The sequence below is a fragment of the Phyllostomus hastatus genome, unplaced genomic scaffold, assembly GCF_019186645.2.
Source record: "Phyllostomus hastatus isolate PE091 unplaced genomic scaffold, TTU_PhHast_1.1 phas_scaffold_755, whole genome shotgun sequence".
Lineage (NCBI taxonomy): Eukaryota > Metazoa > Chordata > Mammalia > Chiroptera > Phyllostomidae > Phyllostomus > Phyllostomus hastatus.
The window spans coordinates 7216024-7232027 of NW_025334039.1; the positions used below are offsets into that span (position 1 = coordinate 7216024).

The 16004-nt window shown below is 40.9% G+C and overlaps 1 protein-coding gene across 1 annotated transcript in view; it reads left to right on the forward strand.

The window, feature by feature from the left end:
- SLC5A8 (solute carrier family 5 member 8) overlaps positions 1-4092 on the forward strand; it is a 42220-nt gene extending 38128 nt beyond the window's left edge. The window contains exon 15 of the mRNA XM_045826652.1: positions 214-4092. Coding sequence (XP_045682608.1) covers positions 214-339 — 126 coding nt within the window. The 3' untranslated portion in view covers positions 340-4092. The remainder of the gene's footprint in view (positions 1-213) is intronic.
- Positions 4093-16004: the final 11912 nt, after the last annotated feature.

Here is a 16004-nt window from a genome sequence, read left to right on the forward strand (position 1 = left end):
GAATAGATAACTAGTTGGTCTTCGTAGTCCTTTGAACTGATGGACAAGGAAGGTCTTTGCCCAATTTCATGACTTGTTTTTGTTCTCTCTCTCCCTTGGTAGACAGCTCCCTTTCCAAAGCCGATTTGGAAAAAGCAAAGTGATAGTGACTATTTAGAATTAAACGGATGAACAGTTCCTTTTTCTAATGACCATGTTAACATTTTCTTTCAGAAGGACCGTGTTTTAAGCTATAAATCTCATCCAGTAGAAGATGGTGGAACCGATAATCCTGCTTTCAACCACATTGAATTGAACTTCACAGATCAAAGTGGCAAGATCAATGGGACTCATTTGTGAAACAGCTGTGATACTAGATGACCCTACCCAGTGTCCCAGTTTTCTGTGTTTTCAAAGATAATCCGATCAGGGTTAGGCATTTTTTTTTTTTTGTTCTGTCACGAGTGTTTTGGAGGAAACTTTTGGGGGATAAAATTTTGTTAGGCACAGTCCTGACTTTCCTCATTGACTACACTCATTAATGATGCTGCTCTGGAGTTCAGAGTGTCTGTGTCAGCATTCCCGTGTCTCACTGCTTTGTATCCATGAAGCTATCGTTGTGAAAGTTAGGATCCCCTATGTGCCAAAAGGATAACACACACATACACACATATTTGATGGTCAAAAGCATATTCTTAAATTCAGACATTATTACAAATATTTTTCCACACTTTTGGTGCTAGCATATAAGTTTGAAATGCACTTCTCTCCCTCCTACTACATACTCTATTCTTAGGGAGAAATGAAGCAACAGGTCTGCGTTGTGTGTATCTTTACTTTTCATTGACCGTTCCCAGCCCAGGGCACACATTAGCCTTGAAACCAATTCTGGCTCAGGGAGGTAGTAATCAAGAAACGTACTGTTTGGGACAGAATATGGGTCCAATTAGCAAGGTCTTCTTGGTGCCAGCATCTATTCATATGCCTTGTAGCTTGTTAGCTAGAGTTCCTGGCCACCGGCTGCTTGTATTGCCTTTCTTAGACTCTGGGTCTCGTGTGCACTCCTAGTTTCTTTCGCATCAGCGTTGGTTTTCTTGTGCACTTTACCTTTGCTTGCCTTCCTAATTTCCTGTTTACCCTATTGTCTTGAGATGCCTCATGGGAATCATGCTAACCCACATCCTGGTTCACTAAGCCCTGGCCTATAAATCATAAACACCCATGAGCCTAGTACTGACTAAAGTACCTTCGGCGTAGGTACTCATGCATTTGGTGATTCAAGGACATTCACATGATTAAAAATGGTTAAGCTCCTTGGAATTTCCCTTGATGATTACAGTGAATGCCATTAAGTTGAATTTTTGAATGTCAACTACTTTGTAATCAACTGAATTTAATGATACATATGCTTAGAAATCCTGAATTCTAGTATATCCTCCCAGTTAAAGAGCTAAATTACATAGGCAAACACTAGTTTTCTTTAATGTTCTGGAATTACTAAATGTATGGTTTGTTCCATGTTTTAACATTTCAAGTAGGAGCCTTGAAGTTTATTTTGTTTATTTTGCTACATTTATAGCTAAGAGTTTGGTAAATATTAAGGCTTTCCTCAATAACTTTTTTCCCTGTAGTGCCCATATTAGATATTGTTTAGAAGATTTTTTTAGCTTTGCAATGTTTTAAAATAATTTCAGAAGTATTTATGTACATTAATCTATTTTATAATTAAATATGTTTCTGCTTTTTTCTGATATTTAGGGAAGCATGCTCATTTATGGTAGCTAATTGAAAGCATTAAGAAATAAAAAATAGGAAGTAGCATTTATCTAAAACATGGATTTATATAACAGTTAAGTAACAATGTATTCATATATTTTATATGTGTATAGATATTATTTTTAAATCAGTGTATTTGTAAGCACATTGAATTTTGTAAATCTGTAAATTTGAATGAGTAGAAAGACAATCTTTTTTTGTTTTATGTGAGTGTGATTTGAACTGTTGTTATTTATTTGATAATTCTAAATGCACATGTGTGTAGAACTCTTCAGTTTTGGAAATCAATATCAGGTCATTTAAATATTTTCTTCTCATATCTGACTGCCAAGGGGTTTGCAGTGTATTTTTAGTGAGAGAGAAGGTACTTCCATTTTTCTCCACTTTCTTTTACCACAGTGTGTCTTTGTGATTAGGAGCTGTTGAGCTTTTACTTTTATAAATATGTGACTTTCAGATACAAGTTGTTTTTTCTTTTCAATGAGTATATCGGGGTGACACTGGTTAACAAAATTATACAGGTTTCAGGGGCATAGTTCTACAATGCATCATCTGTACTCTGTTGACCTTTTACTTTCATGGATATTTGAGTGGCAGATATAATTATTAAGAAAAGTTATATTATTCTTAATTATTAAAAATTATTTATTTAATCTAAATCTTTGGGCAAAATCAAAGAAATAACCTAATATTCTTAATTATTTTTTATCATAACAACTCGAATGGGAGGGAAAAACCCACATAAGTTGTCTATTTTTGTCACTGACATGTTGTGAACCTTGAATTTATTATTTATTTCCTCTAATAATGAAACATAATACTAAACATCTACCTCACAGAAATAATGTGAGTATCGAAGATCTGATAGCACTTTATTAACTCAAATAGTGTTACTTTGAACCTCAGTATGATTGGAAATCAAAATTTGAAACAAAGCTCATTTAGTAATTAAAAATACTGAGCTGTTGTCCTGGCTGGTGTGGCTCAGTGGATTGAGTGCTGGCCTGTGAAGCAAAGAGTTGCCAGTTCAATTCCCAGTCAGGGCACATATCTGGGTTGTGGGCCAGGTCCCCAGTAAGGAGTACTTGAGGCAACCACACATTAATGTTTTTCTCCCTCTCTTTCTTCCTCCATTCCCCTCTCTCTAAAAATAAATTAATTAAATCTCAAAAAAATACTGAGTTGTTAATAATTTGCAATGTAATAGTATGGAGATTGTTTCTTCTCTGAAAAATGTGTCATAGAAATATCAAAATACAGTTTGTGGTCAGCAGGATTACTCTAACAGAGAGAACACAAACTTTAAAGAAGGCTCTAGACCAGTCATCTTCACTCCACAGAGAACTAAAGTTTTATATGTAGGATGTAAAAAAGTATAAATTGTATTCATCTATGTAGGTGCTCATGCAATCATTTTCTCTCCAGACCAATGGTTCTCAATGGGGAAATTTTGCACCTTAGGAGACATTTGGAAATGTTTGGATACATTTTTGGTTGTTCATAGGTGACAAGGAGGTGGTATTGGCATCTAGTGACTACAACTTAGGGATGGTGCTCAACATCCTTGATTTGTACCTCTGCAACAAAAAATGGGCCTGCCCCAGGTATAATAGTGTCAAGTTTGAGAAATCCTGTCCTGGAGGCTAAGGTTGCAATCTTTTTTTTTTTTACTTTATTTTTATTGTTTCCACTATTACAGATACCAGGATTGTAGTCTTGATTTTCCTTAAGTCACACACCCTGGTTACATTCCTTCAGGGAAATTGCCATGAGTCTTCTAACTGAGCTTGCTCACCTACAGGTGAAGAGTAAATGCCACTAGCGTATGCAATGTTAAGATGTAGAATAATGACCTGTATTTTCACAGCATTTTGAAAATATTAAGGATAATAGAATTGTAAGTAATTGTGAAAACAACAGAGTTTTGTTTCCCAACATGATTTCCAGAATTAACACATGTTAAGATGAAGGAAATATGAATATGAAGATTTTATAATATTGTTTTTTATGAAAACCCCATAAAGTATAATTTATTGTTAAGAATTATGTGTCTGTCCAGGATGTACAATAGCTACAGAGGGGAACTGCTCTCTGTGTTGATTCTTACAGAAAATTCTGATGTTTTTTTCAATAATGATTGTTGATATGAGGTCAAATGAGTTCATGACCATTTAGTTTCTGAAAAATCACTGTACAACTTAGTGATGATAAAATTTACTTTTAAATTGTGTGCCCATTGTTTGTGAAAAAGCTTGAGAGACTTGAAAATTATCATGTAAAACCTGGCTGCATTTCTGATTTTTCAACTTGATTAAATGCTCTACACGTGTCTTTGAAGCTGTCTATTCTTGGGTAATTGAATATAATTAATTTTATCAGCTTTTACAAAGGTTATTTCCACCCTATTTACCACATAATGGACTCTTCCTATATACTCTATATAGTTTAAGCAAATAACATTCAAAATTTTTTGTCACTGAAGAATATATTATATATATTTTAATAGTTTATTTTTATTGTGTTTTTTCCATTACCATTTATTCCCCTTATACCCTCTTTCACCTCCACCAACCCCCCTCCCCCCTGCAATCTCCACAGTTCTTCATGTCCATGAGTCCCTTTTCTTTTTTGCTTGACCCCTCTACCCCCACCCCCAGCCCCAGCCCCATCCCTAGAGCTGTCAGCCTGCTTCTCAATGACTCTGTCTCTATTTTTCTTGTTAGTTCAGTTCGTTCATTGATTCCACATTTTAGTTAAATCATAGTAATTAACACTATATTTGAAAATAGAAAGTAATGTCTTTAATACTGGATATTTCTTAGCCATTATCTCTGTGAATATTCTCCCTTTCTCATTTTCTCTATTCTGTGACTCTTTAACTCCTGGTACATGAGCATTGCAAATTTTTATCCTCTTCTCCATGTCTTCTAATCTGGATCATAACTTCTATTTTTTTATATCTATGTAATACATCCTTGATGATGACAAAGAAAAGCCATTTGAGAGTTAAACAGAAGTAAAATATAATGTAATTTTGAAGTAGAGGAATAGGAAGCCTCCTATTCACACGTTTAAGACAGTGAGAAACATGTCTCAGTAATGATGACACTCGAAGTGCGTGCAGTTCAAAACAGGACCAGTTGCTGAAGTAGATGAAGGGGCAAATAAAGGGGATAAGGGACAGAGGTGGAGAGACAAGAGATAGGAGATAGAATACCTAGATTTACGTTCCTTCTGCAGCCACGGGAAGACAAGATTTCAAAAAAATGAAGAGAGTCAAGAAATACCTTGTTTTACACAATGAAGAAGCAAGGGCCTGGCTCAGGGAGGCTGTGAACAGGGGCGGTAATCAAGCAGAGAAGAGAGGCAGGTGAGGAGCTTCAGAGGCAAGTACAGCGGTGAAATAATTCAGGAAATATAAGCCATGACCTCCCCCTCTCCCAGAGCACTCAGTTGCCTCCTAGGCTCATTCTCATATTGCAATAATCAGGCCTTTGGTTTTACAACTCAGAAAAGGATGCTTCAGCAAATACCAGAGAAAAGAGGGATTTCTTTTCTGATTTTGAATGTCAAAAATCTAGCTTTTAGGATGAAATATCTTGGACGGTAAGAGCTAGGCTCTCTACAGTAGAAATGGACTCCCTATGCCTGGAAGGTAAGAGAGAAGCGATGAGCGTTAATATATCTGTAGGTCACTACTCCATGTGCTGAGCCCTCGGATGGCAACGGCAAATCATCCTACATTTGTGGGATTTGAAAATCAACAAAACTTGGTGTGCCTCTTCCTGGTTCGAGCACAGAGCATTAAATACATAGCTGAGTGCTATGTCTGGGCAGGCATATGGCTTTGGAGTATTACAGAGACTTTACCATGTTTAATAAGTTCAGAAGCAGAAATTGCTAAATGAGGTATCCAGGCAAATAGGAATTCAGCCTCACAATTTCCTACAACCTAGTGCAGTAAAACGTAAGGAAAGAAACCCGTACGGGATAAGGCTCAAAGAGTCTGAGACCTATTTAGACTTGACAATGAAGAATTTCATGGTTTTCGAACAGAACATGAACGTTATAATCTTAGGCAATTAAAAAAATCTAGGCAGGAGGGGGAGTGGTGATGGGAGGAAGAAACACTCTCTATAGCAAGTAATCAGCACTGCAGCTAAAAGTTGATTCCAACCTCTTAATGCTCTTCATGATCTCTTCCTTAAACATAGCCATCTGTGCTCACTGCTGCATGCTCAGCATCTGGAACAGAGTCTGGCCCAATAAGTGTTGAATGACTGAATTCACAATTCCTGCCTCTTGGAGTTTTCATCCACCTTTTTGCTTCTTTGTTGGTTTCTAAATGTGTCACCAGTTTGATTCCCTAGCAAGCAGAGTCTGAAATGTAGTTTCATGTGCTTCATGTTTATTAAGGAGCGCCTTTTTAGGATCAACCCGTGTGGAAGAAAGAGGACAGAAGCAGGCATGAGCAGGGGTGGAGTTTGAGCTGTAAAGCAGACCCGAGGAAATCCCCCCACGGAGACTCTGGCTGCAGAGGAGCCCTTCAGAGTTACTCCAAACCGGGCCAAGACGGCCAAGCTTTCGCATTCCTGCATCAATTAGCTGTGGTTAAGGGCTGTCACGGGAAGCGGAGCGTCTTAGGCCAGGTGATCCTCCGCAGCCAGGGCCCCGTGAAGGGGTGGAGACACGAAGGCCGGCTGCCAAGGACCGCCCCCAAGGTCAGGGGCCCAAGGTCCTTCGCAGAAGGGGGAGCTCTGCAGTGTACTACGGTGTCCACTTCACGAAGTAACTGCTTTTTAGAGAACGTAAGTCACGTATCCAAGGTCATCCACCTTGGATCTGAACTTAGTTTTATCTCACTGTGGAGCCCGTAATACTAATATTTTTGTTCCATTGTACCTGTTGCCTTAGCTCATTCCTAAATTGGAGAGGGTGGGGGTTGGAGTTCGGAGGACTTGTCCTCAGGTTTCGGGGCTAATGCAGTGCAGGTCAGGGTGCAGGACCTTTGTGGGGCACTGACTCAGTCCTTTGAGAAATGCCCAGGGTTCCGCTCACCTAGGAACCTGCCGTGATGGTGCCTTGTGTCGAATGATGTGATTATTAGCTGCTAACTGCCACAGCTTGAAATTGCCACCCACCCACTTTTCCCCCAGAATGAGATATTTTCCAAATATTTTACAGTCAGATAAAACTAAGTTCAGCTTGAGTTATAGAGCATATTAAAGTAATTCAAATGGTGGCGAATATTGACTAGATCAGTCGTTTTCAAAACGTGGGCCCCACTAACAGGATCGACGCCACCTGGGTACTTGAGGCAGTTGAAATTCTCGGGCCCACCTTAGACTTACCGCAACAGACGCTGTGGTGTTGGGAGCAGGCAACTCTAAGGCGGGCTAGGGCGAATCTGGGAGCTACTGGACCTGATGATGGTAATGATAACTAGCAGGAAAAACAAACTGGGTTTGTGATTGGCAAATACACTATATAGAAATTATTTCTTTTAAGAAATTACTTTAGGGGAAGGGAGGGAGAAGGAGAGCAATATCCACGTGAGAAACACTGATGGGTTTCCCTCCTGAAGGCGACGGGATGGCGCCCTGACCACGCCTGCAACCCCGGCACACGCCCTGCGGGAGGATTAAACCCGTGACCTCCGTGTTTACTGATTGACGCCCCAACCAGCTGAACCACACTGGCCAGGGCTAGAGATTATTTCTTTAAAACTGGTTTATTCACAGTTTAGTGTTGCTTTGCTTCTTAGACCTCAGTCCTTTCAAATGACCACAACTTCCTAATTAGTAAGGTCTGAATTAATGAAGTTAATTCCTTTCCTGGGAATGGGTGAGGGACGCTGAGGACAGCTCAGCACAGGGCCCCACTAGTAACAGCTTTAGCATTTACCTCTCCCTGCCAGGTAATTAAGGGATCCAAACTGATTGCTAAGCCAGCCTTCCTTAATTCTTTTTGGTTGGAAGTATTACAGAATTGGTACCTAAATCCAGACAGTCAATTGGTCTGGGGAAATTCCTCTATGTCCTCATTGGAAAGACAATTGCTAGCCCTTAAATCTGAGTGACTTACTTTTTCACTGGAGTAGAGGATTATATTATAAAGTTGACGTTTTACCCTTGGCTCTTTTATGGTGAAATAAAATTGAGTTCAAATTGATCGCATGCTGTAAACAAAAGTGTGTCTCCCTTTTGACTCACTTAAGAAACACTGGGACTTGACCTGCAGGCATTACACTGTTAGGCACTGGGGAAAGGGCAAGGGAAGGGGGGTTCTTGACTTCCATCACTTACAAACTGTCTGAGGCCATGAGGCAGATATGCACATACTAGCTAAGAGCTGGAGTGAGTGGGGCAGATTATGCAACAGGGGAAGTGAAGGCAGAGGGAGCCCAGTGGACAGGACTTGCTGGGAAATGTACCAGTACTTGTTGAATAGTTAGAGTTTGAGCTAGACCTTGAAACTAGAGATGATCTGAATAGGCAAAGAAGAGAGGAAATACGTTTCACTAGGAAGTGTGGTACATGAGGAAGAGGATGAGCAACGCTGTGAAAGGAGTGAAGGAGTCTGCTCTTCTGGAGAATGAGAGGAGACAACCTGGTCAGCATGGAGTTGGGACTGAGGCGGAGGAAGACAGTGTAAGTGGAGTGGCCAGCTTTGAAGGCCAGGAGGCAGGGTTAGGACTTTCGTCAGAACTTGCCCCAGAATTGTTCAGGGTTGGGAGTTGTTGAATCCTAGGTCTGCTGCCAGGTCAGCTAAAGCAAAAATTTTCCAGTTCCAAGATTAAGTCCCCTTGCTAACTATTTGGATAATTTTATATGCAGAATCACTACTTTCCTGAGCGATCCAGACAGCCAAGGTTTGAATGACAATTACAGTGTCAAAGGAGGATATTTTTCCTATTCTAGTTTTATGAAGACTAATAACATTAGGTAGGTTAGAAAAATCCTCAAATTATGGCATTAACATTATGCATGATATTTAAAATATTCTACCATCAAGACAGGGAAACGAAGCTCATAAACATGCTAATATTTTGATGGTTATATTACTCGTTGTGTACACATTCATGCAGTGGACACTTGATTTCTTTGTTTCTAGTTTTATTGAGATGTAATGGACATACAGTGCTGTGTAAGTTTAAGGTGCACAGCAAATGATTCAACTTATATATATTGTGAAATAAAATTGAGTTAACATCTGCCATCTCATATAGATACAAAAAAGAAAAAGAAAAACTGTTTTTTTCCTAATGATGAATACTGTTAGGATCTGCTCTCTTAACAAATTTTAAATATATCCTACAAAAGTATTAACTATAGTCATCATGGTGTACATTACATCCCTAGTACTTATTTATGTCTTTAAAGTGAGACATAATTGGCGTACAACATTATATTAGATTCAGGTGTTCTACATAATGACTTGGTATTTGTATATATTGCAAAACAACCACCATAACACATCTCATTAACATTCATCACCAGTTAATTTTTTATGATGAGAATTTTTAAGATCTACTCTCTCAGTAAATTTCAAATATACGATAACAGTATTATTAACTATAATCACTATGCTGTGCATTACATTTCTAGGACTTATTTATTTTGTAACTGGAAGTTTGTACCTTTTGACTGTCTTTTTCTGCATCTCCCACACCCCACCCCCTGCCTCTGACTCCAACCAATTTGTTCCCTGTATCTATGAGTTGTTTTGTTCTTTCTTTTTTAGATTCCACATATAAGTGAGTTCATACATTATTTGTTCTTCTCTATTTGACTTGCCTCATTTAGCACACTGCTCTCAAGGTCCATGTTGTCACAAAGTGCAAGATTTTCTCCAATTTTATGGCCGAAGAATATTTCATTGTACATATACACCCCATTTTCTTTATCCACTCATCCATTGATGGACACTGAGGTTGCTTTTATGTCTTGGCTGTTGTAAACAATGCTGCAGTGAACATGAGGGTGCAGGTACATTTCTGCATCAGTATTTTCATTTTGTTTGAATAAATACCCAGAAATGGAATTGCTGGTTCCAATTGTGGTTCTATTTTTAGTTTTTCTGAAGACCTCTATACTGTTTTCCATAGTGGCTGTGTCAATTTATATTCCCACCAACAATACAATGCACAAGTGTTCAATTTTCTCCACATCCTCACCAACACTTATTTTTCTTCTTTTTGATGATAGCTATTCTAACAGGTGTGAGGTCATAGCTTCCTGTTGTTTTAATTTTCATTTCTCTGATGATGTAGTGATGTTGTGTAGACATTTATAAATGTTATAAATCTCTCTGAAGTGCTTTTGCTGCATCCCATAAATTCTGCTATGTTGTATGTTCATTTTCATTTATTTCAAGACACTGTGTAGTTTTTCCTCTAATTTCATTTTTGATCCACTGCCTGTTCAGAAGAGTGTTGTCGTTTCCATGTAGAGTTAGGCATACCTCTGAGACATTGCAGCTTGAGTTCTAGGTCATTGCAATAAAGCCAATATTGTAATAAAACAAGTCACATGATTTTTTTGGTTTCCCAGTGCACATAAAAGTTATGTTTCCAGTATACTGTAGTCTATTAAGTGTACAATAGCATTATGTCTGACAAATGTACATACTTTAATTAAAAATATTTTTTTGCTAAAAAGAATGCTAACCATCATCTGAGAGGTTTAGTGTGCATGATTTTTTTGTTGGTGGAGGGTCTTACCTTCAATTTGTAAGGAATGACTATCTGTGAAGTTCAATAAGTGAAGCACAATAAAACTAGGTATACCTGTACTGGTGAATTTTTATTTTTATTTTTATTTTTTATATTTTATTTATTCTTTAGAGAGGGGGAGGGAGGGAGAAAGACAGGGAAACATCACTGTGTGGCTGCCTGTCATGTACCCCCTACTGGGGACCTGGCCTGCAACCCAGGCATGTGCCTGGACTGGGAGTCAACCAGCAACCTTTTGGTTTGCAGGCCAGCATTCAGTCCACTGAGCCACATCAGCCAGGGCTGGCGAATCTATCTTCCTCCTGTTATTGATTTCCAGTTTCATATCACTATGGTTAGAATAGACACTTGGTGGAATTTTAATCTTTTAAGTTTGCTAAAAATTGTTTTGTGACCTAGTGTATGATCTGTCCTAGAAAATGTTTCATGTGCCCTTGGAAAGAATGTGTGTTCTGCTGTTGTCAAGTGGAAACTTCTGTATGTCCGTTGGTTCATTCAGTTTCTAGTCTTGTTCAAATCCTCAGTTTCCTTATTGATTTTCCGTTTGGATATCCATCGTTGAGAGTGGGGTCGCCCGCTCTTGTTGTATGGCTGTTTATTTCTCCCTTTAGCTCTATTCGTTTTTGCTTTATATATGTAGGTGTTCTGACCCTGGGTGAAAATATTTATAATGGTTACATCTTCTAAATGGATCGAGCCCTTTATTACACTGTAATGACCTTCTTTGTCTTGTTTTAACATTTTTGGTTTAACGTTTATATTTCTGATAGAAGTATAACTACCCCTGCTTTTTTTTTTTTCTGGTGACTATTTGCTTGAAACCCCTTGTTCTGTCTCCTCACGTTCATTCCCACCGTGCGTCCGTGGGCTGTAGGCTATATCAGTCTCTAGCAGGCAGCGTGATGTATTGGACCTTGTTCCTTATCCATTTAGCCATTCTGTCTTTTTGGAGAATTGATGTCCAATTTAATTTTTGATAGGGAAGACTTAGCATTGCTATTTTGTTTGGGGTTTTTTTCTGGCTGGTTTGTTCTTTGCTTCTTACGCTGTTGCCTTTTGTGTTTTGATGTCTTTCGGCATCAGTTTGCTTAGACTTCTTCATTTTGTTCTTTTGTGTAATTACTACAGGCTTTTCCCTTGCGGCTACCACAAGGCTTACATATAATATCTGAAAACATTAACACCTTATTTTAAACTTCAACAGCATTCCGAAACTTTCCATTTATACTTTTCCTCTCCCTCACATTTTAGGTTATTAGTGTGAGAGTTCACATTTTTATATTGTGTATCCAGTAACATTGTAGTTATGGTCATTTTTAATATGTTTGCTTTTAACTTTTAAACCAGAGTTCTAAGTGAATTATGAACCACCATTAATTCCCGTATTGCAGAATCTAACTTTGTAAGTATCAGTGAGCTTTTTGCTACCTCCTGTGTTTTTATGATGCTGATTAGTGTCCTTGTACTTTGACTCAAAAAATTCCCTTCAGCACTTCTTATAGATTTGGTGGTAATAAAACTCCCTCAGCATTTGTTTGTTCAGGAAAACTTACTTTCTCCATTTCCTGGTCATAGAATTCTCGGTTGACTATTTTCTTTCAATATTTTGAATGTACTACCCCATTCTCTCCTGCCCTAGAAGGTTTGTTTTTGAAATCCACTAGGAGGTTCCCTTGTACGTAACTTCTTTCATTTCTCTTGCTGCTTTAAAAATTCTGCTTTGGCTTTGTCTTTTAGTGATTTAGTTATAACGTGTCTCAAGGTAGCTCTTCTTGAATTCAACCTATTCTGTAACTTTGGGGCCTCATGGATTTGGATTTCCAGTTTTTTTCCCCAGGTTTGAGAATTTTTCAGCCATTAGAGATTTAAATATGCTTTCTGTCCCTTTCTCTTCTCCTTCTGGAATAACCATAACTCGAATATCTTTTCTTTAATTGTGTCCTATGTGCCCCACTGTCTTCTTCACCCTTTTTCATTCTTTTTTTCTTTTTGCACATCTGATTGGACACATTCAATAAAACAAGAAGGCAACTAACTGAATGGGAAAGGACATTTATAAACAATACCTCTAATAAGGGGCTAGCATCCAAAATATATATGGAACTCAACAAAAAAAAACAAACAATCCCATTCAAATGGGCAGAGGGCCTGAACAGACCCCTTTTTCCAAGAAAACATACAAATGGCCAACAGATATCTGAAAATGCTGAACTTTGAGTCTATTTCTGAAGCTCTCTACTGAATGTTCAGTTCAGTTGTGCACCTCAGCTTGAGGTTTCTGTTTGTTTATTCTTTACGGTTTCTGCTGCGTGTTCCTTAGTGCACTGAATTTTCTTAAGAGGATTATTCTTTTCTGACAGGCCACAGATTTCCATTTCCATGGTGTCAGTAGTTGAAACTTTATTCGTTTCCTTTGGTGGGGTCATGCTTACCTGATTTTTCCTGGTCCCAGGTTTCTCATGCCAGTACCTGCACGTCTGAGGGAGTGGTGTTCTCTCCAGACTTTACAGTTTGCTGGGCAGAGGTCACCAGTCAGCTTAGGTTGGGGTTTTGGACATGTGCGCTGGTAATGATGTCCTAGGATGGGTGGGGCTTGCTATTAGGGTCTATCTGGGGAGTGAGGCCACTGCCCAAGCTCTGGGTTGGGGGAGGTACTGCTGACTGAGAAAACCTGGATTGGTCTGCTGGCTTGGTTCCCTGCCCCAGCAAGGGAGCAAGATGGGGCTCCCTCGTGGTCTGGGTTCTCCGATCCAGTTGACTAGATGCTCAGGACTGGGCGCTATACCCAGCAGTAGGCGGGGCAATGAGTTAGCTTTCCTGTGCAGGCAGGACAATAGGATAGGCCCAGGATCTGTGTGACTCATAGTTTGGGGACCGAATTAGGTAAGACTATGGATTTCCCTGGCCTGACAAGGCCACTGGTTTTGCTCTGCGGATGGGAAAAGCCATGAGGTGTGTTCTCTGTCTAGGTGCCACTGTAAGTAGGGCTGTTGAATGGGCTATGACAGCTTCCGGTGTTCTCTGGTTAGGTTCCCAGGTCAGGCAGGTTGCAGCAGTGTTCAGCAGTAAGTGGGACTACGAATTGGTTTTCCTGCCCAGGCAGAGCAGGAGAACTGACGCTAAGCCTGGCCAGGCCCTTTGTGGTCTTGACTCAAGCCAACCCACGCCCCATGTTCCATGGCCCAGCAGAGCCACTGGTTTTGCTCTGCAGGCAAGCAGCTCTTACACTGTTCTCCTGGGTGAGCTGTGCTGGACTACACAACTTCTAGTAGTTCTGGCTAGGCTTTCTGGTTGGGAGGGGCTGGGAGCTGTGTTCCACATGGATGGGGCAATAGCACCCCTAGCGGGTGGAAGGGGAAGGCCAGCTCCAAGCAGCCTCCCAGGTGTTCCTGGTCAAGCTTCCTGGGAGGGAGTAGAAGCCACACTCCACAGTGGGTGGGGCTATGACTCATAGCTCCCCTGCCTGGGTAGGAGCCCTCCACGCTCGAGGCTGGGCAAGGCTTGTCTTTTGAGGACCCAAGCACAGCAGACTTTCACCTTGTCGAGTTCCTTGGTCATGGCTCTGCAGATGAGCAAAGCTCTTGGTTGGGACCACTACTCAGGCTCTGCAGGCAGGAACTCAGTCCCTGGGACCTAGGGGCCAGTTGTTGCAAGCTCCTTCCCATTCGCCATCACAATCAAATACCTAGTGGTCAAGTCTTGCAGATTCTCCTGCAATCCCCGTGCAGTGAGACCTAAGTGGAGGTTCCTGAGAAGTGACCCACAATTCTGGGGGAGCTGGATATCCACACTGGGCTCTCTCTTCCCCCTGGAGGAACTGTAGGCCTGGGGAAGACCTTGCGGTGCAGTGCTGCACCAGCTTAGGGAAGGTGCAACTGGTCAGTGCGTAGCCACTCCTCTCCGCCTTCCACTGAGGTCTGCTTTGGTCTCCACGTGCAGTGGGGTGCTTCAGCTACCCCCCCGTGCCCTAGTATTCTCTCAGTGGTGTGTTGTCCATCAGTAGTTGTTTTCTACTTCTGAGGGGGAGCAAAGTCAGGAATGACCTATGGCTTCATCTTGGTGATACTGTTCCCTACACTTGAATTCTGACAACGTCCCTCAGAAATGCCCTCCTATAACCTTCTTTGCCTTTCTCCCCGACAAACCTAAAAACATCTTAAGATATTCACCACAAGTTCCCTCTACCCAAAGCAGGGAAGGCGAATAAGTGCCTTCACTGTGCTGCTAAAAAGAAATGAAGGAAGAGCAGGTGGGTGTGAAGGAGGAAAGAGGAAGAGAGGGAGGGAGGGAGCAAGACAAGGAGGAAAAGAAAGAACTGAATGCTGGAAACGCATCAGGAATTGTGACTGCCAGCGGCACTTGTAACAATGAAAGCAGAATCCCACCTGGTTCTGACTGTTCAGGGCCCATCTCAAACCCAAGGAGGAGCTCACGATTCCTTCCCCTGCCCCCGCCACTCCCTTTGCCCCGAGGGGTAGGTGAGCAGCTAAGGTTGTGTCAAATTTAAGGACTTTTTGGGCCAGGACACTTGGAGTGGAGCTTCAGGCATAGCAAGCAAAAGTTACAATGCTGAGTCAGGAGAGCCAGTTGTCTTTTTGTAACTGCTCTCTGTACTTTATCTCCTGAGACTTGCCTTGGAAATTCCTCTCCCTGGGGCTAGGGTGAAATAAGTATTTCACAGACTCCTTGAACGATGATTAAAAAGAAAACTCTGTCACCAGCTTGTTGCCCTAGCTCCAGTGGAGTGCCTCTCCACAGTTCAGGCCCTGCTAGGGTATCTCACTCCCAGGAACGGCAGATCAGGAGTACCAGGAAGACGTGAGACTAAGAAGTGGCTGGAGTTCCAGCTTGCTCAAAGCCACTGAGGGATGAGAGTCAACGAGCTCAGGTGAGCCCACAGCCCACACGAGGCCGTGTTTGTTTGACGAGTGTGATGCTGGGGGCCCCGTCCTCTCCCTGCCTGGCCCAGGGGAGGTGATAACACGGCTCAAGGGCAGGTTCTACAATCCCTGGAAGAAGAGTCATTACAGCAACAGGCATTGCTTAGAAACACACCTTTCTTCCCCTAGAGATGGTCCCTGTCCTAGGATTAACAACGTATTAGTCAGCAGGATAATCAAAAGCCTGGTAAGGATCATTAGTCATATTTTCTCAACAAAGTGAGTCAGTGGCATTTGCTACGCTCTTTCTAATTAGTTGGCTCGGTACCCTAAGAAACAAGATGGAAGGGGTGGGTTCGAAAGAAAAAAATGGTATCTCCTTGCAGGGTAAAGGGGTTTCTGAGGGGTGTTTGGGAGTGACAGACCTTTCTGTAAAGATTCCACTCTGCTATGATTCCTCTTATCCCATAAGAAGGAAATACAACAGAATTTCAGAAGACCCAGCTGAAAATATTTCATGTGCATAAATTTATTTTAAATTTTATTGCATCACATTATACAAGCATTAAACATGGCTTTCATGTTGATGACTATTTAAATGTGAAAATTCATCATTCATGTCAGTACCTGTTGGC